Below are 22,569 nucleotides of genomic sequence, written 5' to 3' on the forward strand. Positions count from 1 at the left end.
AGACTTCATGTCCTTCAGGTTTGCAGGAAGCCCTTGACAGAGATTTTGTAACACCACCACGGCTGAGACAGATGGGGTTGTTGCCAGTTAGACAAAAATACCAACCCAGACCGTGCAGGGGCAGTTCTGCTAGTGCAGGTACCCAAGCGTGGCCACTGGTTTGCAAGGAGGATGGGGCCACCTGCTCCCTGAGCTGCACGGTCCTGTGTCCGGGAACTGCACCGAGTCTCACCTGCCTCCAGACTGAGGGCTTTAAACGTTTTTCCAGGAAAAAGTCTCCTCCAGGTTAAATACAAGAGAGACCCCCAGCAGAGTCCCTCAGGCAGTGCAGAATAAAAGGAGACGACCTTGCTGTCTCTTCATTTCTCCTGCGTGTATTTAGAAGTGCAGGACAGCGAGGTCAGCTCTCCCTTCGCTGCTTGCACAGCCTGCAGCAGGTCCCAAAGGCGTACAGAGATGGGGTCTGGGTGGGGACTGGGAGACACCCATGCTGCTTCTGGTAAAGATCCATATAGCCAGCATGGAAACCAAGCATCGCTCCGCTCTGCAGACATGCATGTTCCCCGCTGCCCTGCCATCTATTGTCATGCTTTAGGCTTTGCCTGGTTGTTTTTTTTTTTTTTATACCCTACCACAGGCAGATCAAAGCAACTCCCTTTCCCAAACAGAAGTCAGTACTGCACACAAATGTCAGCATCAGGCCATAGAATGTCATGAGAGGTATTGAAAAGCAGTGTTCCCACATTGCATTCCCATAGCGTTTGTCTGTGACAGCCAGGAGGGGGAAACGTGTCTCTAAGGACCATCAATAAATCCTGTGAGGGTAATGAGGCTGCATCAGAGGTACAGAAAGAAGCAGCAAGAACTGAAACACTGGACACCAGCCTGGTCCCCAAAACTGCAAAGCCAGCTGCTGTTTGACATGTAGCTGCAGCTCACCATCTTTTTTCAAAGATCTGCCACTCAATAGCATCTCACACTTGCTGCTGTTGTTTTAAGTGACGCAATATTTCATTCCAAGTACTGTCCCAGCAAATTACAAGCCCTCTCTGTTTTCCTCAGGATTACAACAGCAGGATAAGGACAGTTTACCCAGGGGCTTTAGGACTGTTTACAGGCAGAGGGGGCAGATGACACAGGTGTACCTGTTGAACAGAGGAATTTGATCATGGATCTGCAAGTAGAAATGGGAAGGGAGAAAATACACTGACGTTTTGCCAGGCAGCCGCCGTGTTCCCGTGGTCCCAGACAGCACTGTCCTGCGAGGCAAGGGCACTACAAACGGACCGCGACCGACCTACACGAGGTTGAGGAGAGCGGCGAAATAGTGCTCATCAGTGGGGGGTGATAGCCAAAAGTTGTCACGGTGGTGGTGGCGGGGCTCCTGCCACGCTGGCAGCCTCCAGGCATGCTACCAGCTGCTTTCACTCAAAAGGAGCATTGTGTCCTAAGAGCAGGGATTTGATGATTTTGGGGTGCCTGCACTGAGCATGAAACCTCTCACAGCCACAGTGGTGGTGGGCACTGTAGGTGCGGCTGCAAGGTCAGCTCAGTTGGGTTAGCGAGACCTGGGCTAATGGTGGTCCGTGCCACACAGCTGGCCATGCCGAGACCCGGGCTAATGGTGGTCCGTGCCATGCAGCTGGCCACGCTGGAGCACGAGGGCTAGTGCTGGGGGTACACAGGCCACGTGCTTCCTGGCTTTCAGTTCCTTCGAAGCGTTCTAAGCACAGGGATGCAGCAAGCACCTGGCTGGTGGGATGCTCATCTGGAGTGGGTGCCCTTGCAGCTGCGCGAGCGAGAGTAGGGCTCTGGGCTCCCACGGGGAAGGAGCCTTGCATCCCTCTGCCAGAGCGCTGGAAGATGGTATCAGCCTGGCTCTCCTCCCCTTCCTCTTACGCAAGGCAGCATGCAGGGGAGTGACTTGGTGGTTTTTTTTTCCTCTCACAGGTACTTTTCACTTCCTGCACTCCCCTGCCTTTGTCTGCGCCGGAGGCAGCTGGAGGCACACCTGGGGGTGAAGGTGCGGGAGGACGAGGGGGACACCCCGCTGCCAGCATCGGCTTCACCGGAGACCATCCAGGTCAGGGGCTGAGCGTGTGCCTGGGGATGGGGTCGCAGCGCTGGGGGGCACGTTGGCCCCCCCGGGGCACGCGGGGATCTGGAGCACAGGCTCAGCCGCAGTCCGGGTCCCTGCTCGCCCCAGGGTGGCATGCACCGGGCCCGGGCCCTCTTGGCTTCACCTGTTTTCTCCCTTGTTTTAGGAGAGGATTAAGGTCTCGGGGCAGTGAGGATCCGGGTGCCAAGATGACCAAAGGGAGTCCGGGTCCGTGGTTTGTGCTCTGGGTCTGCGTGGTGCTGGCAGTGGACCTCGGCGAAGGGCAGGAGGAAAAACCCTTCGGTGAGAAGTGCCTGGATGACTTCACAGCAGGGGAGCCAGATCTGGTGCTGGATACAGACGCCTCCGTCCAGAACGGAGCCACCTTCTTGTCATCCCCCATGGTCCGTCGGAGCAGGGACTGCATGAGAGCCTGCTGCAAGGACCCTGCTTGTAACCTGGCTCTCGTGGAGCAGGTCCCGGCCGCGGAGGAAGACCACATCCAGGGCTGCTTTCTCCTCAACTGCCTCTACGAGCAGGCTTTCGTCTGCAGGTTTGCCAGGAAGGTCGGCTTTCTCAACTTCTTGAGGAAGGACGTGTACGATTCCTACCGAGCAATGCAGGATCGCAGCTCTAGTGGTAAGGTGCCCGCAATGGGGCTGTGCAAACGGGGGCTGGAAGCGCAGCTCCTCCAGCTGTCCTGTCTGCGGCTGTGCTGCCAAATGGTCGGGAGAAAGCCGTGTTAAAGATGGGGTTTCTGTATGTCCCTCTGCTGCAAAGATTTTCCCCTAACTTTGGTAAACTCAATTCAGATCTGTGCCTCAGTTTAGCTATTAGCAAATGGAGGGGGATCGTTCTTTAACCTATTTGACGCACGTGGAGTGAGTGTTTACCGAACGCAGGCTGAGTTTTTGATACTTGACAATTTAGAGAAAAAGGTATTGTTTTTCTTCTCCCTCCCTCCAGGCCTTTGAGGTTGGAAAGTGAAATCCTCTAAAAATCTACACATCACCACGATTTAAAGGGCTGCATTAATCTCTTAATTGCTCGGGGGCTGGAGGCAGGACGCAATCCACTTACCTTTCATTTTGCCACAGCCTGAATCTCGTGAGCAGCAGCCTGGACGGTGAGGTGTCTCAGTATCGCTCTGCTTATCAGGGCTGGTCCTTGCTGCTGGCAGAGGGAGAGGGAGCTGGGGGAGGCTGCTTAGAAAATTCCCCTTTTGGAGGTGGATTACCCTTCCCCAGCCTCTGGTTCCCTGCTCTGAAAGATTGCACCCAGATCCAGAAAACCAGGTGGAAAACAGACTGCTCTGGAGCTGGCTGCCTGCCACACGCTTTACCGCCTCCAGAGATGTGCAGTGTGCTCAGAAACGCTGAAAACATGGCAGTTCCTCCTTGTGCCTCCTTCTTCCATGTTTTGGAGGAAGGCTAAGGAGGCTGGGGCTGGGTCTCTGGCAACCATAACCAGTTGATGGTATGTTGATGCCTGGGCAGGGCTGTTGGTTGAGGGGGTATCTGTAGGGGTAATCCTCCTCACACACCCCACCAGCCCACCCATGGCAGGGAAGGATCTGTGGAGATGACATGCGCCCAGGTGGGTGCATGGGCTTGGGCTCGATGGCACGAACTGAATAGGTCTTTGATCTGCTGGGATGTGCCAGCCTGTGAGCCTTGTAGGTACTGGAGGTGTGAAATGGCACCAGACCCCACACTGACCACTTCATCCATCCGGAGAAGTAGTGCGGGGGGGTTCAGAGCAGGGCACAGCTCCTTTGGACCAGCCTTTGGGTGTCGCGGGTTTGAAGAGCAGTGTGGCAGGAGCAGTTCTCCTGTCCTCCGTCCCTCCTAGTTCCTTCCCACTGCACTTTAGGGCCTTCTGGTAAATCTCTGTCTCGCTGTTGCAGTAGTTGTCCTGTGTCTCCATTTCCAGGCTCAAAATCCTTTCCACGGGAGCTGCAGTTAGCCAGGAACTGAAGCCCCACATCCGCAGGGCCGGAGGGGCGTGCTGGCAGCTGTCTGAACTCCTACATGCTTTGTAGGAGGAAAAGGGTATGCATCATCTCCAGTACATCCTGATTTCACAAGATTAGATTAAAATACAACGTACTGTTGAGCAATTCGGTCTCTCACCTCTACGGACCAGCACCACATACAAGGAGACTGCAACCCCCTCCTCACTTGGCTGGTCCCAGGGCCTGGCATTGAACGTGTGTGGGTCTCTAGGAAGTGTCCCTGGGTCCCTGAGCTCTCTGTGCCACCAGCGGTGCTGTGTCTGCCAATCTACGGCACCTAGCTGGAGCATCCTACCCACCGACACGCAGGACCTGCCTTGCAAACCATCCCTAATGCTCCTTTTGCAGAAGCTGGGATGGCTGCAGTGGAGCAGGAAGACCCAGGAGGGCTTATCAGTGAGAAGTGAAAAACATGTCAGCAATGCTGTTAGGGATACTCTGCCTGCCGAGGCGGGCATGCCCCTCCTTGTTCACGTGGGCTTTGCACCACGCTGCAGGTGCACGAAGGGCTTGGTCCCTTCTGCACCCCATGGTTGAACCCTCAGAGGGTGCAGGGTACCAGGCAGGTCTCCAGCTGCAGTGACAGCCACTGGGAAGCTCGCCAGTTCGTGTTTGATCAGGCTGCAATGTTCATGCTGTGCTTCGATGGGAAATGCCTTTCCCTCCTCTCCTAAATTCTTAGGCATCAGTCTTTAACTGATCCCAAAAGCTTTCTGACTCACACTGAATGACGCCGGGGGGCTGGCAGGAAAAGATATGAAGGACTGCTACTATTTATTAATCCAGAGCTGAAAAGGGATTATCTTACTGGAGGAATAGCAAATAATAACAAGGGCTAAATCAGACCATACAAGCTGGACCCTCCTCCCCACAGTGGTGGTGATGAGATGAGACATTTAAGGATGCAGATCTCAATTTTGGTTCAGACCCCAGTAAAAAAATCCAAACCAAACCCCCTAGCCCCCCGAGCCATGATGCTGGAATGGGGCCGGCGCAGGAGGAAGGGCCTGTCCGGGCAGGAAGGCAGGTGCCTGGCTGTCACCGAGGGGAGCGGGGAAGGGCACCAAGGGGCAGGAAGCCAAAGGAAGGAGCCTCTGGGCACCGAGCCTGTCCCCTGGCAGCGTAAGGAAGCTCTACAGCATTTTTTTTCCAGATCTTTGGGGATGCCTGAAGAGGCCAGGTGAAAATAGTGTTAAGGAAGCTTGTTTCCAGCATGTCAGGTTTTCCTCCCAAATGTTCATAGGCAAAAAATCTTGGTCCAGGTTTTGAACTGGAGACAAAACTGTCTTGTCTTCCTGCTGTTGTGCTTTATCGCTGTTAAAATGTGAAGCTCTGTGGCTGCTCTGGAGCCTAGGTTATTCTCAGCCCCCTGAGGCTGGTTCTAAAGGTCTGCAGGAAGCTTATATGCTGCTTTATCATCCATCCCTTTCCTTTATGTGCTGCTGTCAGGTGTCCTAGGAGCCTTTAGGGTATGTCCATGTGGCAATCTTCAGATGTCCTCTGCAATAATGAGGATTTAAAAGCATGTTTTTTCTAGTGAATAGTGAAATATATCTTTAGTGGTCCCAGTGGGTGACATTAAACAAAAAAGCCATGCGTTGCAAGACCCACACTGCTACTACAGGGAGCAGACCTGTTGAATTAAGACGTTTATGTATGTTTAGGAGACTAGATAACACTTGAAAGAGACAGCACAGCTGGGGGCTGCTGAATTGGCAAATTAAATCCTAGAGCGTTTCCAGAGCCTGATGGAAGTAGCTGGAAGCTGGGAGAGCCTTGTGCGGGAAGCACTGTGCATGCTTGCCCTGTTCTGGCTCTTGCTCGAGCATCCACAGTGAGACCGTGGGCAACTGCACGCAGGGAGGGAGGCACCCTTGCTGTAACCCACAGTGGCCACTCTTACGGTGTTATGACTTCAGAAAACCCTGTGGGTACAGGCAGCAATGAGTGCAGCTGAAAACTGGCTGCTGCACATCGTCCGAGTGTACTTCAGGTGTTTTGGAGAAAAAGAGCTTCTGAGCCCTTTATAAGCTGGTGACGACAGCTTGGCTCTGTCCCTTGCCTGTTCCAGCTAACATACAGCCCAGAGCCTCCGATGTGTTTGTTAAAAGGCAGTATCCCCTTAAATGATTCCCCAGCCTGAACTTTGGTGCGAGTTTTGTGCCTGGCTCATTCGGGAGGGGCAGGCTCACCATGCACTTTATTGCTAATAATGGAGCTCAGTGTTTAAGTAACTACCCTGAGTTTATTCTGGTCTAGGCAAACCAGTTCTGGATGTGAAACTGGAAAATAACCTCCCTGAACCTTTGTCCGTTTCTTGAACTGAACCTTTTGTGGTGGTTGTGAAATGCTCAGTGACGCTCTCCTCCTCCTCCTCCTCCTCCCGAACTCGGGGCTTGTGAGTGGGAGACGGGAACGCTGGGGAACCACAGGATTCGGGATGTGTCCGCTCCTGCCTCACTGTGGAGGGAGATTTGCAGGTTAAAACTCTGGTAGTGCAAAAAGGAGAGCTCCCCCAGTCTGAAGCTCATCTCACTCTGAATGTCTGGTCCCGAGCTGGTTTCCATCCCGTGGGCCCAGCGCAGCTGAACGGAGCGGTGCTGGGATGCGGCTGGGCTCAGACAGGTCCGATCACTGCTCCCCAGGGCTGATGCCGTTCAGCCCAGCACCAGCTGCTCGTCCTCCCTGGCCCAGCTCCAGCCAGGGCAGGGGAGCTGCGCGCTCGGTACCCAGCCAGGGGTCAGGAGGGGCACCCGCAGGCCGGCCGGTCCAGCTCCCTGCTCAGAGCGGGTGATGAGCAGCTTCACCTCCACATGCCGTGAAATCACCGTTTGCCACACAGACTTTACTGGAAGCACCGCATGGCCCATGGCAGTCCTGGGTTTGGGCTCGATGATCTTAGAGGTCTTTTCCAACCAAAATGATTCCATGGTTCTGTCTTGTAGCGGCCTCGTGTCTTGTCTCTGGAGCTATTTAAGGAGACTGGAGGAACAAACCCATCTTTACGAACGTGGCACAAAGAGCCATGGGAAAGTCTTTCCCTCCACTTGCTAAAGCAAATCGGACCAGTTCCCCACACCCCGGAGAAGGGTGGAAGGAGCCTGGTGGCAGCAGCAGGTTGCATTATTCTGAAAATATAATCCATTCAGTCGTGCTGTGTTGTTTGCGAGAGGTTGAGTTGACCCGCTGCATGTGCCTCCTACAAACCGTTATAGAAACCTCCAGAAATTAATGCTAAGAGCTGCTTGGCTCTGCATGAGTTGTTGGAAAACTGTGTGGCTTTATCCTGACATTTGCTGCACAGCCAGGATGAATCCTGATGGATAGAGCCTGTATTTCTCTTTCTCCAGGCACCGTGTTGCACTGCCTCGTGCCCTTCTCCCTCTCCCCCTCCTCAGGCAGGTTAGACTGATAATCCTTCATTACCTTTGCCTGTCACAGCGGAGGGTTTTATAGTGTCGATGGGCCAGATTTCAGTGACCCCCCCGAAAGCTGCCTGCTTTTGAACGACTTCCCTGGAAGCAGCGCAAGAGCAGACCGAGCTTTAGCATTTTCAGGGAGAGCCGCACTGCTGCCCACCTCTGTGCCTGCTTTTGCAGCAGGCAGGCTCAGCTGGCTGCCAACGCTTGACATCACCGGGGTTGTGTGTCTCATGGAGACTGGAATTTGGGTGGCCTCATTTCTGCTCCTGTCTCTGCTACTGGTCTGCCCGGTGGCTTGGAGCAATGGCTTTTGTTCCCGGTGAGGTGCCTCAGTGTCCCCGGTGTGAGCCACACTCATCTGTCTGTAAGCTGCTCCTGCAAGGGTGGGCAATGGTGGGCTGGCCTGGGCTGGCCACGTGAACCACGCGAGTGGCAACCTCCCATCACCCGCAGGGTGCCTTGAGATTGCTTTGCAGTCTCAGGGTGTATCTGCATGAGCACTGGAATGGAGGAAATCTGGTTTTCTGTGAATTTGTGTCTCGAGGGCAAGAGCTGATACCTGAGCTCCAAAAGAGAAATCCCCAGACTGGGAGCTCTGCAGGTGCTTTCTGCTGCCAGGTCTTGCTGGTGCCTGCATGCCCATGTAGCGAGGTCCCCAGCAGGGTCTGCCCCCACCTAGATGCTCACTTTTGCAGTCCTTGTAGAAATTTAATATCTTTTCGATTCCTGTTGCCCCATCAATTTTGGTTCAAGTTTATTCATTGTTAGAGGTGAAACTGGACAAACTGCTGACTGCATAATCCATAAAACTAGATGAAATTTTTAAAAAAACAAAAATCAGGGACTGAGGCATGAATACGCTGTGAGCCATGTAAATCTGGTTTTAAGCATTTTGGATTTACTCTATCAAGCTTTTCTCCAGGATCATTAAGGGAAGGTATTTCACCTTCCAATGTATTTTATAAATAGGAGCAGAAGTTGTCACTTGATGACATGACTCCAGGAGCGTCTGTTCCACGGTAAAGAGCACAACACGGAACAGCATCATAAAGCTTTAATCTCCCTGTTAATTACAGAGTTTTACAGCGGAAACTTTCCATAGTCAAAAGAGCATTATAGCAAAGGGAACTTTCATTTTTCAAACAGACTTTCAGAGCAAAGCAAATGGAATGGAGGATGTCCCTTCCGCGAGCAGTCTGTGGGTCTCCTGGCTTGGTCACCACTCGGTTCTGAAGCTCAGGTGGAGAACAAGCACGTTGCCACTGGGAGCTTCATATACCCAGTGGAGCAGAAATGCTCCAAACTCACCGAGCTTTCGGACATCCTGAGGAGAAAGGAGAGAGACTTGAAAACAACGTTCTTAATTTCTAGTGGGAGTCCCTCCTTGGCAGTCACCATACATAAGCAAATACCCTGGCTATTTTTGCAGAGGTGAGGAGGGTTGGGAAATTTGGCTGGTCAGACTTGGGACCTGGAGAAGTTGCTGATGATAACCAAGCTTTTACCTCACCGTGCAATCCACAACCCAAAGTAACTAAATTGATCTGTGGAGAAATATTTGGCCTGCAATTTTTAATTATTTTTTTTTAGTGTACATGCTTAAAAGTCTCAAGGGAAAAAAACGATTTGGAGTTGTGGGTTAATGATCAGCCTCTGTGTTGCTGAAGAACTGGTCTTTCCCTTGTGCAATTGCACCCTTTTGCAGGGCTCACCCTGGGAGGAGGATGGCAGGGAGCAAGCTGCATTTCTCCCTGGCAGGCTCATGGCGTTTTCCTGGCAGGAACAGCAGGAACGTGCTCCTTTTCCAGAGCTTGTAGTGCCGCGTACAAGGTGCTCGTGGGGCTGTTTGCCCCTGTTTGGTTTGGAAGGTGTTGCCAGCTCCAGTCATGGCTTTTGCCTGTAGATGTTCTTATGGCAAGGCTACTGGAAAATAAAGCAAAACTCCATTTATTTGTTCTACTGCCTCAAAACGAAGAGGTGCCAGGCCCTCTCGGCCCTGCTGGGTGTCTTTCACCACTCTGGCGTGCAGCTCTGAGGAAGGAGTGGTGGGGAGGTGTGCCTCACCCAAAGGTGGGAGGACACAAGGGTGGGAATCTCAGCTTGCGTCGTCTTCCCAGCCTCTTTCCAGCTGGGTCTCCTCTGCCTATTCTGGTGATCAGATCAAGCTCAATAACGTTACTAGGCTTGTTCCCATATTGTTCCCACCCGATACTTACATGAAGAGATGGTGTCAAGGATAAAACTGGTGGCAGGCGCAGAGATGGCAGGGACCAGTGTGATAAATGCGACCAGAAGCCCTGCAGCTGCCCCCACTGGAAGTGGCAGCCCTGGTGCAGCAGAACTGCAGCCCTGCCAGCCCAGCGGTGAGGGGTGGGCTGCAGGGGCGGCTGCGGAGGGCTGGCGTGCAGAGACCCTCCCCAGTCCTGCCCCACAACAGGCTGAGCACCAAATGTGTAAACAAGGGGAGGTTTGTTTCCCCTGTGCTTGCTGGTGGCAGCAGCATTCGTAAGACCAGAATAGAATGAATATGTCTTCACTTGATGTAAGACACTAGAAAATAGAAGATTCTGCATGGATCTGTGGTAACTGATCCGGAACACATTACAAAGCCCTCTATCCTACTAAATTTAGTGATGAGAGAACTAAAAAGTATCTTGTTTTGAATGTTGGGTTTGTTTGTATATATGCCTGATGCTAAAGGTCACTTCAGTAGGCTCTCACAAGGGGCAGCAGCTGGGACCCGAATCCAGAAAGACTCCAGAAACTTGAAACTAGGAGCGAGTCTACAACAGTGAAAATAATTAGCCGATGGAGAAGTTTTCCAAGGATTTTGAGCCCTAATCCTCTTCTTGAGTCACAGCCGATATAGCAGCGTAATGGTAGAGTGATTTATATCTAGCTTATAAATGACGATCGATACCTTTATGAAAGACTCCGGCTGAACTTCAGCACGGAACGTTGAACTCTGTGTGGGCGCTGCCAGGTGGAGCTCTGCAGGCTGGGCGGCACGGGCCGCCTGCGCTCCGAGGCGCTGGGGCCGAAAGGAGCCGTGAGTCCGGCCCGTGGTGCTGTGCTGCTCTTCTTGCCGGCACAGGCAGCCAGCAGCTTTCATCTCTTACACTTAGAGTCTGGAAAAGTGTGTAATGGGTTGTGGAGGCTGCTAGTAAGCTATCCACGGAATGGCACAAAACCAAACATCTCATGAATGACATCTGTGTGCTTTTTTTTGTGTCGGAGAGCAGGGTGGAAGATGAGGCGGAGGAGGGATATTTCCCACCGAAGTCCCACGCTGTGTAGCTCTGGTTAAAGACACTAACAGAGGGCACAGAGATGGTGGTAGGAATGATGAGAGTCAGTTCCACATTCTTCAACACCCACATCAGGTCATCTCCCTAAGTGAAGGGTGGAGATCGCCGGGTGCTGCTCTGCGAGGATGTGGCCTGGCGGTCAGAAGCACGGTGGCCATTGCCACAAGGACACCCTCTGGCAGCACCTGTGGTGGGCAGGGGTGGCCAGGGAGCCAGCCGGCTCAAAGGCAGGGCCAGAGTGGGTTGCGGGGTTACTAAATTAGCGAGGGCAGTAATAACGGTATTGATTGCCCGCTGCTTGCTCAGGCTGCAAGTACAGCCGTATGAAAATGTTTTCCTTTCAGTCCGTATTGATTCAGCCTGGAAGAATCCCCCTGCCGTGTCTTCCTGTAACACAGACAAGGACCAGACCCTTCAGCCTCTTACCCTAGCCCTGTCCTGCATTTCTTCTGCAGATGACCATCCTCCAATAGCCCGCACTGGCATGGACATGAGGGTACAGCCCGGGGAGCCGGTGATGCTGAGAGGCACAGAGAGCACGGATGACCGAGGGATAGTCAGCTATGAATGGAAACAGGTCCTTGGTGACCCGTCTGTGGAGATGAAGGTAGGGAGCTGCAGGAAGGAAGCAGCTTGCTCAGTGTCACCTGTGGTCCGCACTGGGTTGGGCTCTCTCAGCCGGTGGCCGAGAGGTCACCTTGCCCTTCCCTCTTCGAGCCAGTCCACCCACAAACCTGCTCCCAAAAGCTATGGAGCACTCTTCGAGATTGCCCCCACCCTTGCACACTACTGGGAGGTGGCATTTTGTGTCCTCCTCAAGTCTCAGGATACCATCTCAGCCCTTCCTGAGCAACACCTGATCTGCCTGGGTGGGAGCACCCGGGAGGGCAGCAGCTTCGGAGCAAGCGCTGCCTTCTGCCCCCAGCACCCTGCAGCGCAGCGGAGCCTTGCCCTGCTCCCCTTCAGGTGCTGCTCCTCCTCTGGCCCTGAGTAACCCAGCCTCAGGCTGTGACTTCTGTTTGCCTGGGGCTTTTCCTGGACTGGAGAGGAACTGTAGAGGAATGAAGCTGGGTTAATTAATGTTGATAACATACAGCTGTGGGCTGGCTGCAGGGGCGGTGGGTTGGCTGACATGGATATGGTGCAGCTGTGGCTGGTTCTGTTAAGTAGTTAAATAGCTCTGAGGACCCTCACCTTGAAGGGGTGAGGGAAGTAAAAAGAAGAAGGGAGCCTTGGATGCAGGAGGGAAGAGGTGGCTGGATGCAGCAGCAGTAGTGTGGCCTGGCCTGGCCTGGCCTGGCCTCTAGAGGAAGGAGAAACAGCATAGGCAGTGGATGAACCTTTGAAACCCTGTTGGGGATTGGTGGCCGTGCCGGGGCAAGGCATGGGAGCTACTTATTGAAGTTAAGCTGGTATGGGATGGTAAAGGCCTTGTTGCAGCTGGCTGGTTTAGCTAGTGGTGTGACACTGGACTTTGCCCCTTTTTAGAGCACGGGTTCCTCCTGTTGTTTTATCTGAGCTGGAGCAGAAGTCGTGTCTCTTGACTGGCCCCGAGATCTCTGGGGTGTGAAAGCTGCCTATCTAATAGATGTTAAATGTGAATCCTGGCTTCAGAAGAGCAAATGATTACTGCTAAACTTCTGTAGAACTCTCTGGAAAGCCTTGGAGACCTTGTGGCACCTTTTGCAAGAATTAGTAAATGAGTGTATCAGGCCCACATCTGATTGTGAAGAGCAGCAATGATGAGCTCTAGGCTGCTGAGGGGACTGTGAACACTGCCTTCCTATCAGGCTGTGTTACATACATTAAGATATATGGCAGCGCTGTGCTCGCTTGAAACCTAACCAAAAAGGCAGCGTGACAGCAGAGGCCTGATACTGTTAGCAAATGTAGGGGAAAAGTTTGTCTCGGTGATATCACAGTCTTCTGTTTGGGCAAAATAACTGGCACCTTTTTTAGAAACCTCTCAGCAGGCAATAACAGGCGTTCATTTCCATCTCTAAAACAAAATATACTTATATTCCAAATGAAAGAGTATATATTTCTTAAATACACTCAGCTTATTCCCAGTCTACTAAGTAAATGATTCACAAAAGGTTTTAGTTTTTAAAAAGTAAAATAAAAACTATAGGTATTTCAGTGCTCTCCAGAGTTTTGTATTTTCCCTCGTGCCTTCACAGTGCCCCAAAAGGGGAACTCTCTGATGAACCCTTGTGGCACTCTCCCTGCTGTTCCAGCTGGGTACCAGCCTGTGGGTTTGCGGGGGTTGTGTAGCACTGAGACATTTTTCATGCCCGACACCTGCTCAGGGGGTTCCAGCCAAGCTCCTTTCTTCCTGACACAGGAACAGGGGCCTTGCACGGCTTCACTCCCCCTCCTTTGTTAGAGGCACCTTCTCCTGCGTAACCCTTTCTTTTGCGTTCTCAGAAGCACGAAGAAGATCAGGTAGAAATCTCCAACCTACGGGCGGGGACTTACGTCTTCCAGCTTACTGTCACGGACACCGCGCAGCAGCAGGACTTCACCAACATCACCATCATGGTGCTGGATTCTGAGCAGACGGAAGGTGAGCCTGAGCCCGCAGTGTCTGCCTGGAGTCCCCCGGCCTGGGTACTGCCCTGGCATCAGGAGGGTGCTCTTCTCGGAGGGCTGAGTAGGGGAAGAGCACAACCAAGAGACTGGACTCGCATGTTGACTTCTCCCAGTAAAAGCCTGCACCTGACCAGTAGTGGAAGGTCTCCATCTTCACAGCGATCTGTTTTAGGGTTTTCGCATCCTCCTGCAGACAAAGAGGTGGCCTGCAGTAACCCCATCCTCTCTGCATGTCATTGCCCTCTGCCGAGTGACACCAGGGTGGCTGAAGCCCAGGGTACAACTGAGGGTGTAAGACAGGAAAACCTGAAAGGTTTTGTTGACTCCATGGTTTTGCTGTGAAGACCCTAACTCCCGTAATCCGCAGGATAGGTGAAGCTGTCTGCGTGACATCAAAATGTCCCTGGCTTTATTTATATGCTTTACTTTCATGGCCTTGTTTAATGATTAAGATGTTCAGCATTACAAGTGCATTAGGAGCAAGGAGTTCTTGCACAAATGGCTGGCTAGTAGCTAAGCAGGGAATTTCTCCTCCTACCGCAGGTACCATATAAATGTAAGAACAGTCATGTCAAGTGATGCTAATGGCCTGTCCCAAATCAAGTACACAGTGTGCAGCAGTGCCCAGAGGCTGATACTTTGGAAGGAGCACAAGAACATGGCATGCTACCAGCAAATCCCTACTATGCTTGGCTAGTCCCCAAGGAATTTGCAGCTAGGAGATTTTTTTAAGCAGAAGATGGTGTCTTTGTGTTTAATAGCCATAGATGAATCTCCTTTTGACCTCACATAATCTTTGCGTAGCAGCAACATCCTGAAGCACGGAGTTTCACAGCTTACCCACGTGCTGTGGAGAAGCGACTCCTTTTGCTTTATGGATGTGGCACCTTCTAATTTGATTTTGTGACCCTGCCTTTCATGTAAGAAAATATAAACCATGATTCCCTACTCACCTTCTCCAAGATTTTGTACACCTTCCAGACAAGTCCTTTGGAAGACTTTCTCCTTCGTATATGTGAAGGCAAAGCAAGCTAACCAGAGCCTTTTGTGGCCACTTTCTTGACAGAGCATTGTTTGACTCCTAAGAAGGTGGGTTGGTGTCGGGGATCTTTTCCACGTTGGTTTTACAACCCGAGCCTTCAGCATTGTGAGGAATTCATTTTCGGCGGCTGCAAGCCCAACAAGAATAACTACTTACGGGAAGAGGAGTGTGAACTCGCCTGCAAGAATGTTAGAGGTGAGTCGTCTTTGAAAATCAGCCCCTTCTTTCTCACAGGATTGGGGTGACCCTGTGGGCAGGTACCGCGGGTTCTTGGCTGGCGCTAGAACCCAGAGAGCTGCGGAGGCTGGGCCAGTCACGGCTGGGAGCCCGAGCCGTACGCCGCCAGCGCATCTGGCCCCGCTCCTGGGGCACTCTCCCGGTCAGCGTCCCTGCTGTGTCTCCGGCCGCAGAAGGCCTGAACATCCTTGTGTCACAGCTGAAACCTCAGTTCGGAGGGCAGCATCGAGCTGTGGGCGAGCCACAAGTGCTGTGCTCCCAGGATGAAATTCCCCGTCCTTGGCACCCCTTCGCCAAGGCTGAGTGTGACCTCGCGCTGCCGCAGGCGAGCGGGCTGAGCCTCCGCAGGCACAGCTTAGGGAGGAGGCGGGAGCCTTGGAAAGGAAAGGCAAGGCCGTTTGGGAATGGTCTAGCTGGGGGTGGGAAGTTCCCTGTGCTCCTCCAGGCCTGCCGCACGTGGGTACGGTCATCCGGGGTCTCTGGGTGGTGGGCACCCGTACCCGTATTTCCCCTCCCTAACCCCTGCAGGGCTTGCTTCCAGAAAACAGGCACTTCTTAGGCAAGGTATGAAGGTACTGTAAAGCTGATTTTGAGCTGACAACGTTTATTTTATTTTTCCCCTTGTCTCTTTAGGTTCTGTTGGTGGGCGACAACAGCCAGGTGAGCCTCCTGTTCCCGCTGCGCAATCCTCTGGGGCTTTTGGTTAACACTCAGTCAGTGTGCAAAGCGAGGCACTGGAGACTAATTTCTTTACTGAGCCTTTCACTTTCATGTCGTAGGATAATTCGGGTTGGGGATTACCTCTGGAGGTCATCTGGTCCAACCTACTACTCAAAGCAGGGCCAGCCTGGAGTCACACGGCTTGCTCAGGACTGCATCCAGTCCGGTTTTGGGTACCTCTGACCAAGGAGATTTTACACGTTCTCTGGGAAAACTGTGCCAGTGTTTGATGACCCTCGTTATAATTTTCCCCCCCCTTGTAGTGAATCACTTTCCATTGTTGCAACATGATCTTGCAAAAAGATCTCGTGTCTGATGCTGCCCCTCCTATTACTTACTGTGCATCTCCAAAATGAGTCAGTCTCTGTCTTTTCCATAACCTCACACTGGGTTTTGTGCTCCAGCCACTTGCTGAGTTTCTGCTGCTTGACTCCGGTATGCTGGTGTCTTCCATCCACTGGGAGCTCAGAACTGGGCACAGCATTCGGCACTTGGGACCACCTCTGGAACGACGAGGGGTAGCCGCTATTCTCCGTTGGCACTTGAAGCCCACTGTATAGGTTTTGGTTTGGCGTTCCTAATTTAACCCCCCACGCTTGAGCAAAATTTCCATATGCTTCCCGAGTAGCTCATTCTTGCTCCCACCTTCTGTGTACTTCTTCTTCGAGAGGCAACATGGCAGTTCCCAGAGCAGTGTTTCATTTATAAAAAGAATTTTTTTCTTTATTTTTGAGTCCAGTCTGCCTTGTTTCTTGTTTGCCAGCCTTATCAGAGCTTTTAAGTCCTTCCTAAAGCATCTGTGTGGCAGGGAGAAACAACAAGCTTTAACGAGCTTCTGCACTGTTTCTGATGCAGTGTGCAATGGGAACTGTCAGTCCCCCTTCTTCAGATGCAAGGACGGCTGCTGCATTGATGCCTATCTGGAGTGTGATGAAACCCTCGACTGTGCTGATGGATCGGACGAGATGTATTGTGAACAATGTAAGTACTTCAAATTCTGGCTTAGACAACTTCGTATCTGCCCAGGGATGGGTGCAATGTAAGTTACAGGTGCTGACTGAGTGCTTTTTGGTCCTTTTTGGTGCCTTCTGTTCTTATCTCCTAACCCTGCCTTATCTCTTTCCACAGGATTCTATTTGCAGGTTCTGCCATCCCCCCCATCACTGCTGACCGCAAGCGGTGATCTTCCTTCTGGGATGTTTCCTGCCTCTTAAATACTCTTCGATTCTCTTCTCTGCACCTGTCTGTAAGACTTCAGAGCCTGTCCTCTCCTTCGCTTCCAATGTTTTTCTCACTGAATGACCTCACCTGCTTTCTTAGAGATGGGACATGGGAAATGAAACCGTGATTTCTCCCAGTCTGCCCAGTGCCAGTCTCCTTAATATCCAGACGTTATACTGATGTAAATGCGCAGTGGCAAGATGCCCAAGTCTGCAATCTGTCTCCCCACTCCCTCCCTCTTCCAACAGTGTCCCCATAATCTCTTTCCTATATGTATGTGTTTTGTTGCTTTTTAGGTTGCAAGCATACGATATATCTCTCTTGCCCTCTCTTGTATCCTTTGCTAGTGCTCTTTTACAATTCTTGAAACCTGGAGTGACAGCAGCTTCCCCATACTTCTTGATGGAAAAAAAAGTAATAAGAAAGCAGCCTTTGTTTTCTTTAGTCTCTGTATTTGTGAAACAGAAATTGGGAATAGTGTCTTGTTATTACATTTTATTTTTCCCATGTTCCTTTCATAGCTTTGAGATATTCGAGAACCTCAGAATAAGATCTCCCTTTCCCTGGTCGTGATAGCAATGTGCAGGAAAGCCCCGTCTGCCCATGTCCGCATGAGCAGAGGCATTTCTTTCGCATTCAACTGGGGGGAGAAGTTTTAACATGAAATGTTTCTCTTGCAGATGCTCGTGAGTTCAATAGACTGCAGAAAATCAATGTGACCCACAAGCAAGGTACGTACTGTCCAGAGAGCCTGGGCTGACATCTGTCAGCTTTTGGTTCTCTTCTTCACTCTGTTGTGTCATGGTAAAACTGCTTCCCTGTATAATTCCAAAAATGAGCGTGGCATCTGGCTAGTCCCTGTACTAAAAACGAGCAAGAACCTTGGGGACAGCCGTTTATAGCCTGATTTTTTTTCCACCCAAGCAGGTCTCATGCATAGTGCCTGTAGGGCACAGCACCCAGCCCATACAAAACCCTGCAGCACTTTGTTGGAAATCCTGCAAACCAAAGCAGTGTGGGAGACACAACAGTGTCATAATACGAGTAATCCTATGCCTGTGCCCCATCCCGTCCCTTTCCCTTGTTTGTACTAGCGGAGGCAGTGGCACGAGGACTGGGCTAAAAGGGTAGATCCTATCCCAAGTCAGCTTGGATGCAGCTTGCTTGTAGAGAGGACCCAAGCCCGACTGTGGTTTCTGTGTGCCCAGGCTCTTCATGTTCCCTTCTGCCTCCTGAGGAGGACAGGTCGTTCCTGTGGGGGGTTGAATCCGAGGTCTCACGTGACTGCATGCTCTGATGTTCCTTTCTCCTCCGTGCTACCGGGGTTTATGGGCAGGAAGCAGCTCACCTTGGCAATGCCAATTGGAGCAGCTGGCAACTGGGCAGTGGGCACCCAAGAGCCACAGTTCTGGCCATGGATTTCCTCTGCTGTGGTGCTTGTGCTCTTTGCCTGGGAGCAGAAAATGTGGCTGCTCCTGCTCTGGGAACACACTGCTCGGGCTAGAACACCTCTCCCTTGCTTTGTCAGGTCACTGCGTGGACTTGCCCAATACTGGACAGTGCACCGAGAGCATCCCCCGCTGGTACTATAACCCGTTCTCTGAGAAATGTGACCCCTTCACCTATGGGGGCTGTGGGGGCAACAACAACAACTTTGAAGAAGAGGAAGAATGCATGAAATCATGCTCGGGCATCACAAGTAAGTAGACACGGTGAGGGCTGAAGTTCTGCTGTTCAAATGATGAAAATCACTCCAGATTAGGCTCTGTGGTCCCGAAGAGGCAGTGACTTGGGGGCTTTCAGTCAAAGCAGCCCTGCTTTCAAACCCTGGCCATGCCTCACAGTGTTCTTCAGCATAACCAGCGCCTTATGGGGAGCAGTGTGGGTCTACAGCACCTTGCTGCAATGCAGCCTGTCGTTTCCCAGAGCTGGAAAACATTCTGGGTGCTGATGTTAGAAAAGGGACAGAGGAGGATGACAAAACTAACTAGAGGTACGGTATGGCTGCTCTAAAGGGAATCCAACTTTCTAGCTTGGCTCTAGTTGTCCGCAAGTGGGAGGGGAGAAATTAAGAAAATCCTCAATGAGACTTATTAGGCAGAAGTTTTAAATAAGCGAGAGGGAAAGGTTTACACTGTAGAGCATTGGATGTGTTGCTGCGGAGGCCAACAGCTGGAACAGGAGGAATCCTGCCAGATGTGTCTGTTAGCAGGCAAACTGCTGCTGCTTTCCTGAAGTGCCCCCCTCAGCCACGCTGCTGCACAGCCTGCCCCGAGAGCTCAGTCCTGTGGCTGTCGAGGGGGTGCTGTATGCGTTCGGTCACTGCAAATACACTCCTCAGAAACTCCTCTTACCCCCTGTTCCCACCCTTCTTTGTAAATTGTTTTTCCCCTCTCTATTCCCAATTCAGAAGCGGATGCCATTGGCCGGAGATGGGAATCATTTGAGTCCCAAAGTGCTATCTTAAGTGAGTAACAGCTTTTCCTACAGAACTTGCTCGTTGCTTTTACCCTGTCCTGGAAAACGTTTTCCCTTTCCTTGCAAATAATAGCCTTCTTTCCCACCCCTGTTTCGAAGCTGAGGGAGCAATGTGGGCTTTGTGGGATGCTAGCTGTGGCAAGAGATGCTCCTGTGCATTGTGTACCCGTGTCCAGTGTCTCCTTTGTCTGAGACTCAGGAGCTCGTATCAGAGTCTCCTGATTTACCTTCCATCAACTTGCATGAATGCTCCGCTGTCTGACATCCAAAAATGGCAAGTAAATCTTCCTAAGGGCCAAGTTCCATAAGGGCCGCTAACTTCTGCAAGGAAGAAGGCCCGAGTGGGTATGTGAAGAATGTGGCGTGCTAAACGGTGGGGAAATCTGGTGACCTTATACATCCTCTCTACGACTGCAAAGAAAAGCACAGCTATTGAATTCAAGTTCTTAAAACCGTATCACATGTTAAGGTCGGTGTCCTTTCACCACAGAGCTGTAAGTCCTCTTTCTTCAGCAGAGAACTCTGAAACTCTGCACTTTTGGTCTTCAACCCTAGAGACTGATTTAGTCTTCAGCTGCACGCCAGCTCCCCGATGCATCGCGCTTGACTCTGCACTGGCGATGCTGGAGGCTGGCCGGCTGTAGGAGCCCAAGCGTGCTCAGCGCTGCTGCGAGCTCTTTCCTCCCAAACTCAGCCTAACCTCCTCCCAAACTCAGCCTAACCTCCTCCCAAACTCAGCCTAACCTCCTCCCAAACTCAGCCTAACCTCCTCCCAAACTCAGCCTAACCTCCTCCCAAACTCAGCCTAACCACTGTCGCTTGCTCCAACACTGTTATCTGGACCAAGCGCTGGGTTCTGTGCCCCCCCTTGGTGCCTCCCTGCTGACATGGAGCAAGTGCAGCATCGGCAGCCGGACCTGGCGTTACTCGCGGGGTGTCGGAGCTGCCGCAGTCGGGGAACAGCCTTTAGAGGGCGTGATGCATCTGGGAGATGATGGAGCTGGAATGTGGGAGACAGGCGGAATGTGGGAGACAGGCGGAATGTGGGAGACAGGCAGCCGTACCCCAGCCATGCCCTTGGCCATGCGGTTGCCTTCTTTCTTCTTTGCCCGCCGTGCAGCACCCACCCCGCTGCCAGGCCAGCTGGTGCCCACCTCTCCCTTTGCCAGCAGCGGCTTTTGTGCCTGCACCTTCCTGCGCGCTCCTGCTGCGCCAGAGCTCACGGCGCAGCCCCTCTAGCATGTCATGTGCCCGCAGGTGCCTTTGAGGTGGTGATCGCCGTGCTGCTGGGGATCTGCATCATGGTGGTCCTGGCAATCATCGGCTACTTCTTCCTGAAGAACAGGAAAAAGAACAGCCGCCGGCGGCAGCCAACCACCGCTACCAACTCGACCCTCTCCACCACAGAGGACACCGAGCATCTGTTCTACAGCAGTGCCACCAAACCCGTCTGACCCACAGCCCCCCTCTGCAGCCCAGCACTGGGGCACTCCCCAAAACTTCTGGAGTTCCTTTTTGAGAGACGGGCTTGTGCCTGAAGGACTCTTTCTCTTTGAAGACATTTGTAGCATCAGGCCAAGATCTAGCCATGATTTGGCACCGTAAGTGTTTGTGATTGTCTTGGCTAAATGGCTGCTCTGGGAAGTGAGGATCTGGGAGCATGTTGATGGGCCCTGATGTCTGTCCCTTCCTAACCTCAAACAATCCAGTGAAAGTCTGAATTACATCTGCCTTCCTACTCAAACCCAGAGCACAGATCCGCTCGACTTGCTGAAGGACCCTGGGACTGGACCTGAGTAGCATCCACGCTGGCGAATGGTGCCAGCTCACCAGAGCCAGCGATCTTTTATTCGGAGTGCCACTTTCTTCCACCAAACCTCCCATTTTCCTCCCTTCCCACCAGTCCTCTGCAAAGTGGCCCTGCCTCCCAGCAGTCCTCCCACCTGTGGCGAGCCTCTCGGGGGCTGTGAGATTTGTGAGTCACCGTCCAGACTTGTTCCAAGGGCTCTGTGACACTCTCCGGTGGCTCCTATTTAGGAAGGAAGCCGAAATACCTGCTTTAATCACTAGGCTTTGCTTTTTAACAGAAAAGCACACCTAGATTTTTTTTTTTTCTGCCTGGCTGTCGTGTTACAGCCTCCTATGTACAGTACACGTCTATCATTTTCTCTCGGTGAGTGGCCTTGGTTGCTTTTCCAGTGTTCAGTCTGAACCCACACCCACTGAGAAAATACCTATTTATTCTCAGATGAAAGGAAAGGAAATGTCCCTACTTCTTCTGCCGATGGGGGGGTGGAAGGACCCAGCTCGCTCGCAGCTGGACCTTTGCCGCAGCTTGGATTTTGCTGCGCTCCCCTCCGAGCACGCAGCCTGACCTGAGCCCTGGCGCCTCCCAGAGCACAGGGGTGAGCTGGAGGCCACCAGGCAATGTCCCTGCGCTCCCTGGCTCCTGCTGGCCCGCTGCAAGGTGAGCCCAGCCCTGGGAGGGCTAGAGCTCATCCCCGGCCCCATGGCAGCGTGTGACATCCCCGCTTCGGTGAGGTCCTGTGTGTTCCCCCATAAGGCTGTTTGCAGCAAGGTGCTCCCCAGATCTGTGCTGCTGCATCTCTTCTGTCCAGGCTTGTACGTCTGGGAGCTGAGGACTTGTGTCGGGGGCAGAAAAGCTATTTCTGAAGTGCCTGGTAGGCTTAGTCAGCTGTGGGGTCGGCACCAGCCCCCAAACTCCCAGTGCCTGCTGCTCTTGGAAAACTGCTGTGAAAGGGGAGGCCGTTGGTGCCTGCATGTTTGCATGTGTGTGAGCGCACATGTGTAAGAAGCATAAATCTATGTACAGACTTTAGTTTGAATGCTTGGACCCTTTCAGGGCCGAGGGCAGAGCAGCTCTGGAAGGCTCTGGTGAAGCCATGCCCAGCTCAGGGCATGGCTCAGCTCCTCTCCAGTGCAGCTCATGGGGATGATAACTGGGCTGGAAGGGAAGAAGCCGCTGCCCGCAGACTGCTGGCAATCTGACTGCACACTTCTGGTCAGGGGCATCTGCCCCGGTCTCCTTGGGGCTGGTCAGATTCCTCCATGGCTTTTCATGATCTGCCTGGTATCATTTCTCTCCATCTCTTTGTTTTTCCCACAGCCTATCATGGCCTACACAACAAAGGTAACATCTTGATTTATTTTTTTGTGCGCTCGCTCTGATAATAAAAAGGATTTGTTTGTCTTATCTGACTTGGGAGTGGTGTCTGAGAAGCAGTGACCTGCAGAGGGGCAGGTACCGCTCCCATGCCTGCTATCTCATGCCTTTCATCTGCCCAGCCTGCGGTGGGACACGGGGGAGCGCGGGGCTGCTGCTGCAGCAGCAGCAGGGGTCCCATGGCTTGGGGCTGGGCGGGTGGGGGGCGATGCAATATGCATGGATACCTGGAGAGGTAACTGCCACGTAAGGT

At 52.4% G+C, this 22,569-nt stretch overlaps 1 protein-coding gene across 1 annotated transcript; it reads left to right on the top strand.

Moving 5' to 3' along the window:
* The first annotated feature begins 1,937 nt into the window (after positions 1-1,937).
* Positions 1,938-22,335, top strand: SPINT1 (serine peptidase inhibitor, Kunitz type 1). Its single transcript, XM_005438788.4, has 11 exons — positions 1,938-2,083; positions 2,265-2,737; positions 11,298-11,449; positions 13,270-13,408; positions 14,501-14,671; positions 15,347-15,373; positions 16,289-16,414; positions 17,335-17,385; positions 18,183-18,353; positions 19,065-19,121; positions 20,390-22,335. Exons 2-11 carry the CDS (start codon positions 2,308-2,310, stop codon positions 20,584-20,586), a joined length of 1,521 nt encoding a protein of 506 aa, XP_005438845.2. The 5' UTR covers positions 1,938-2,083; positions 2,265-2,307; the 3' UTR covers positions 20,587-22,335.
* The last annotated feature ends 234 nt before the right edge of the window (positions 22,336-22,569 follow it).

Source organism: Falco cherrug, chromosome 7, assembly GCF_023634085.1.
Source record: "Falco cherrug isolate bFalChe1 chromosome 7, bFalChe1.pri, whole genome shotgun sequence".
In the NCBI taxonomy this organism is placed as follows: domain Eukaryota; kingdom Metazoa; phylum Chordata; class Aves; order Falconiformes; family Falconidae; genus Falco; species Falco cherrug.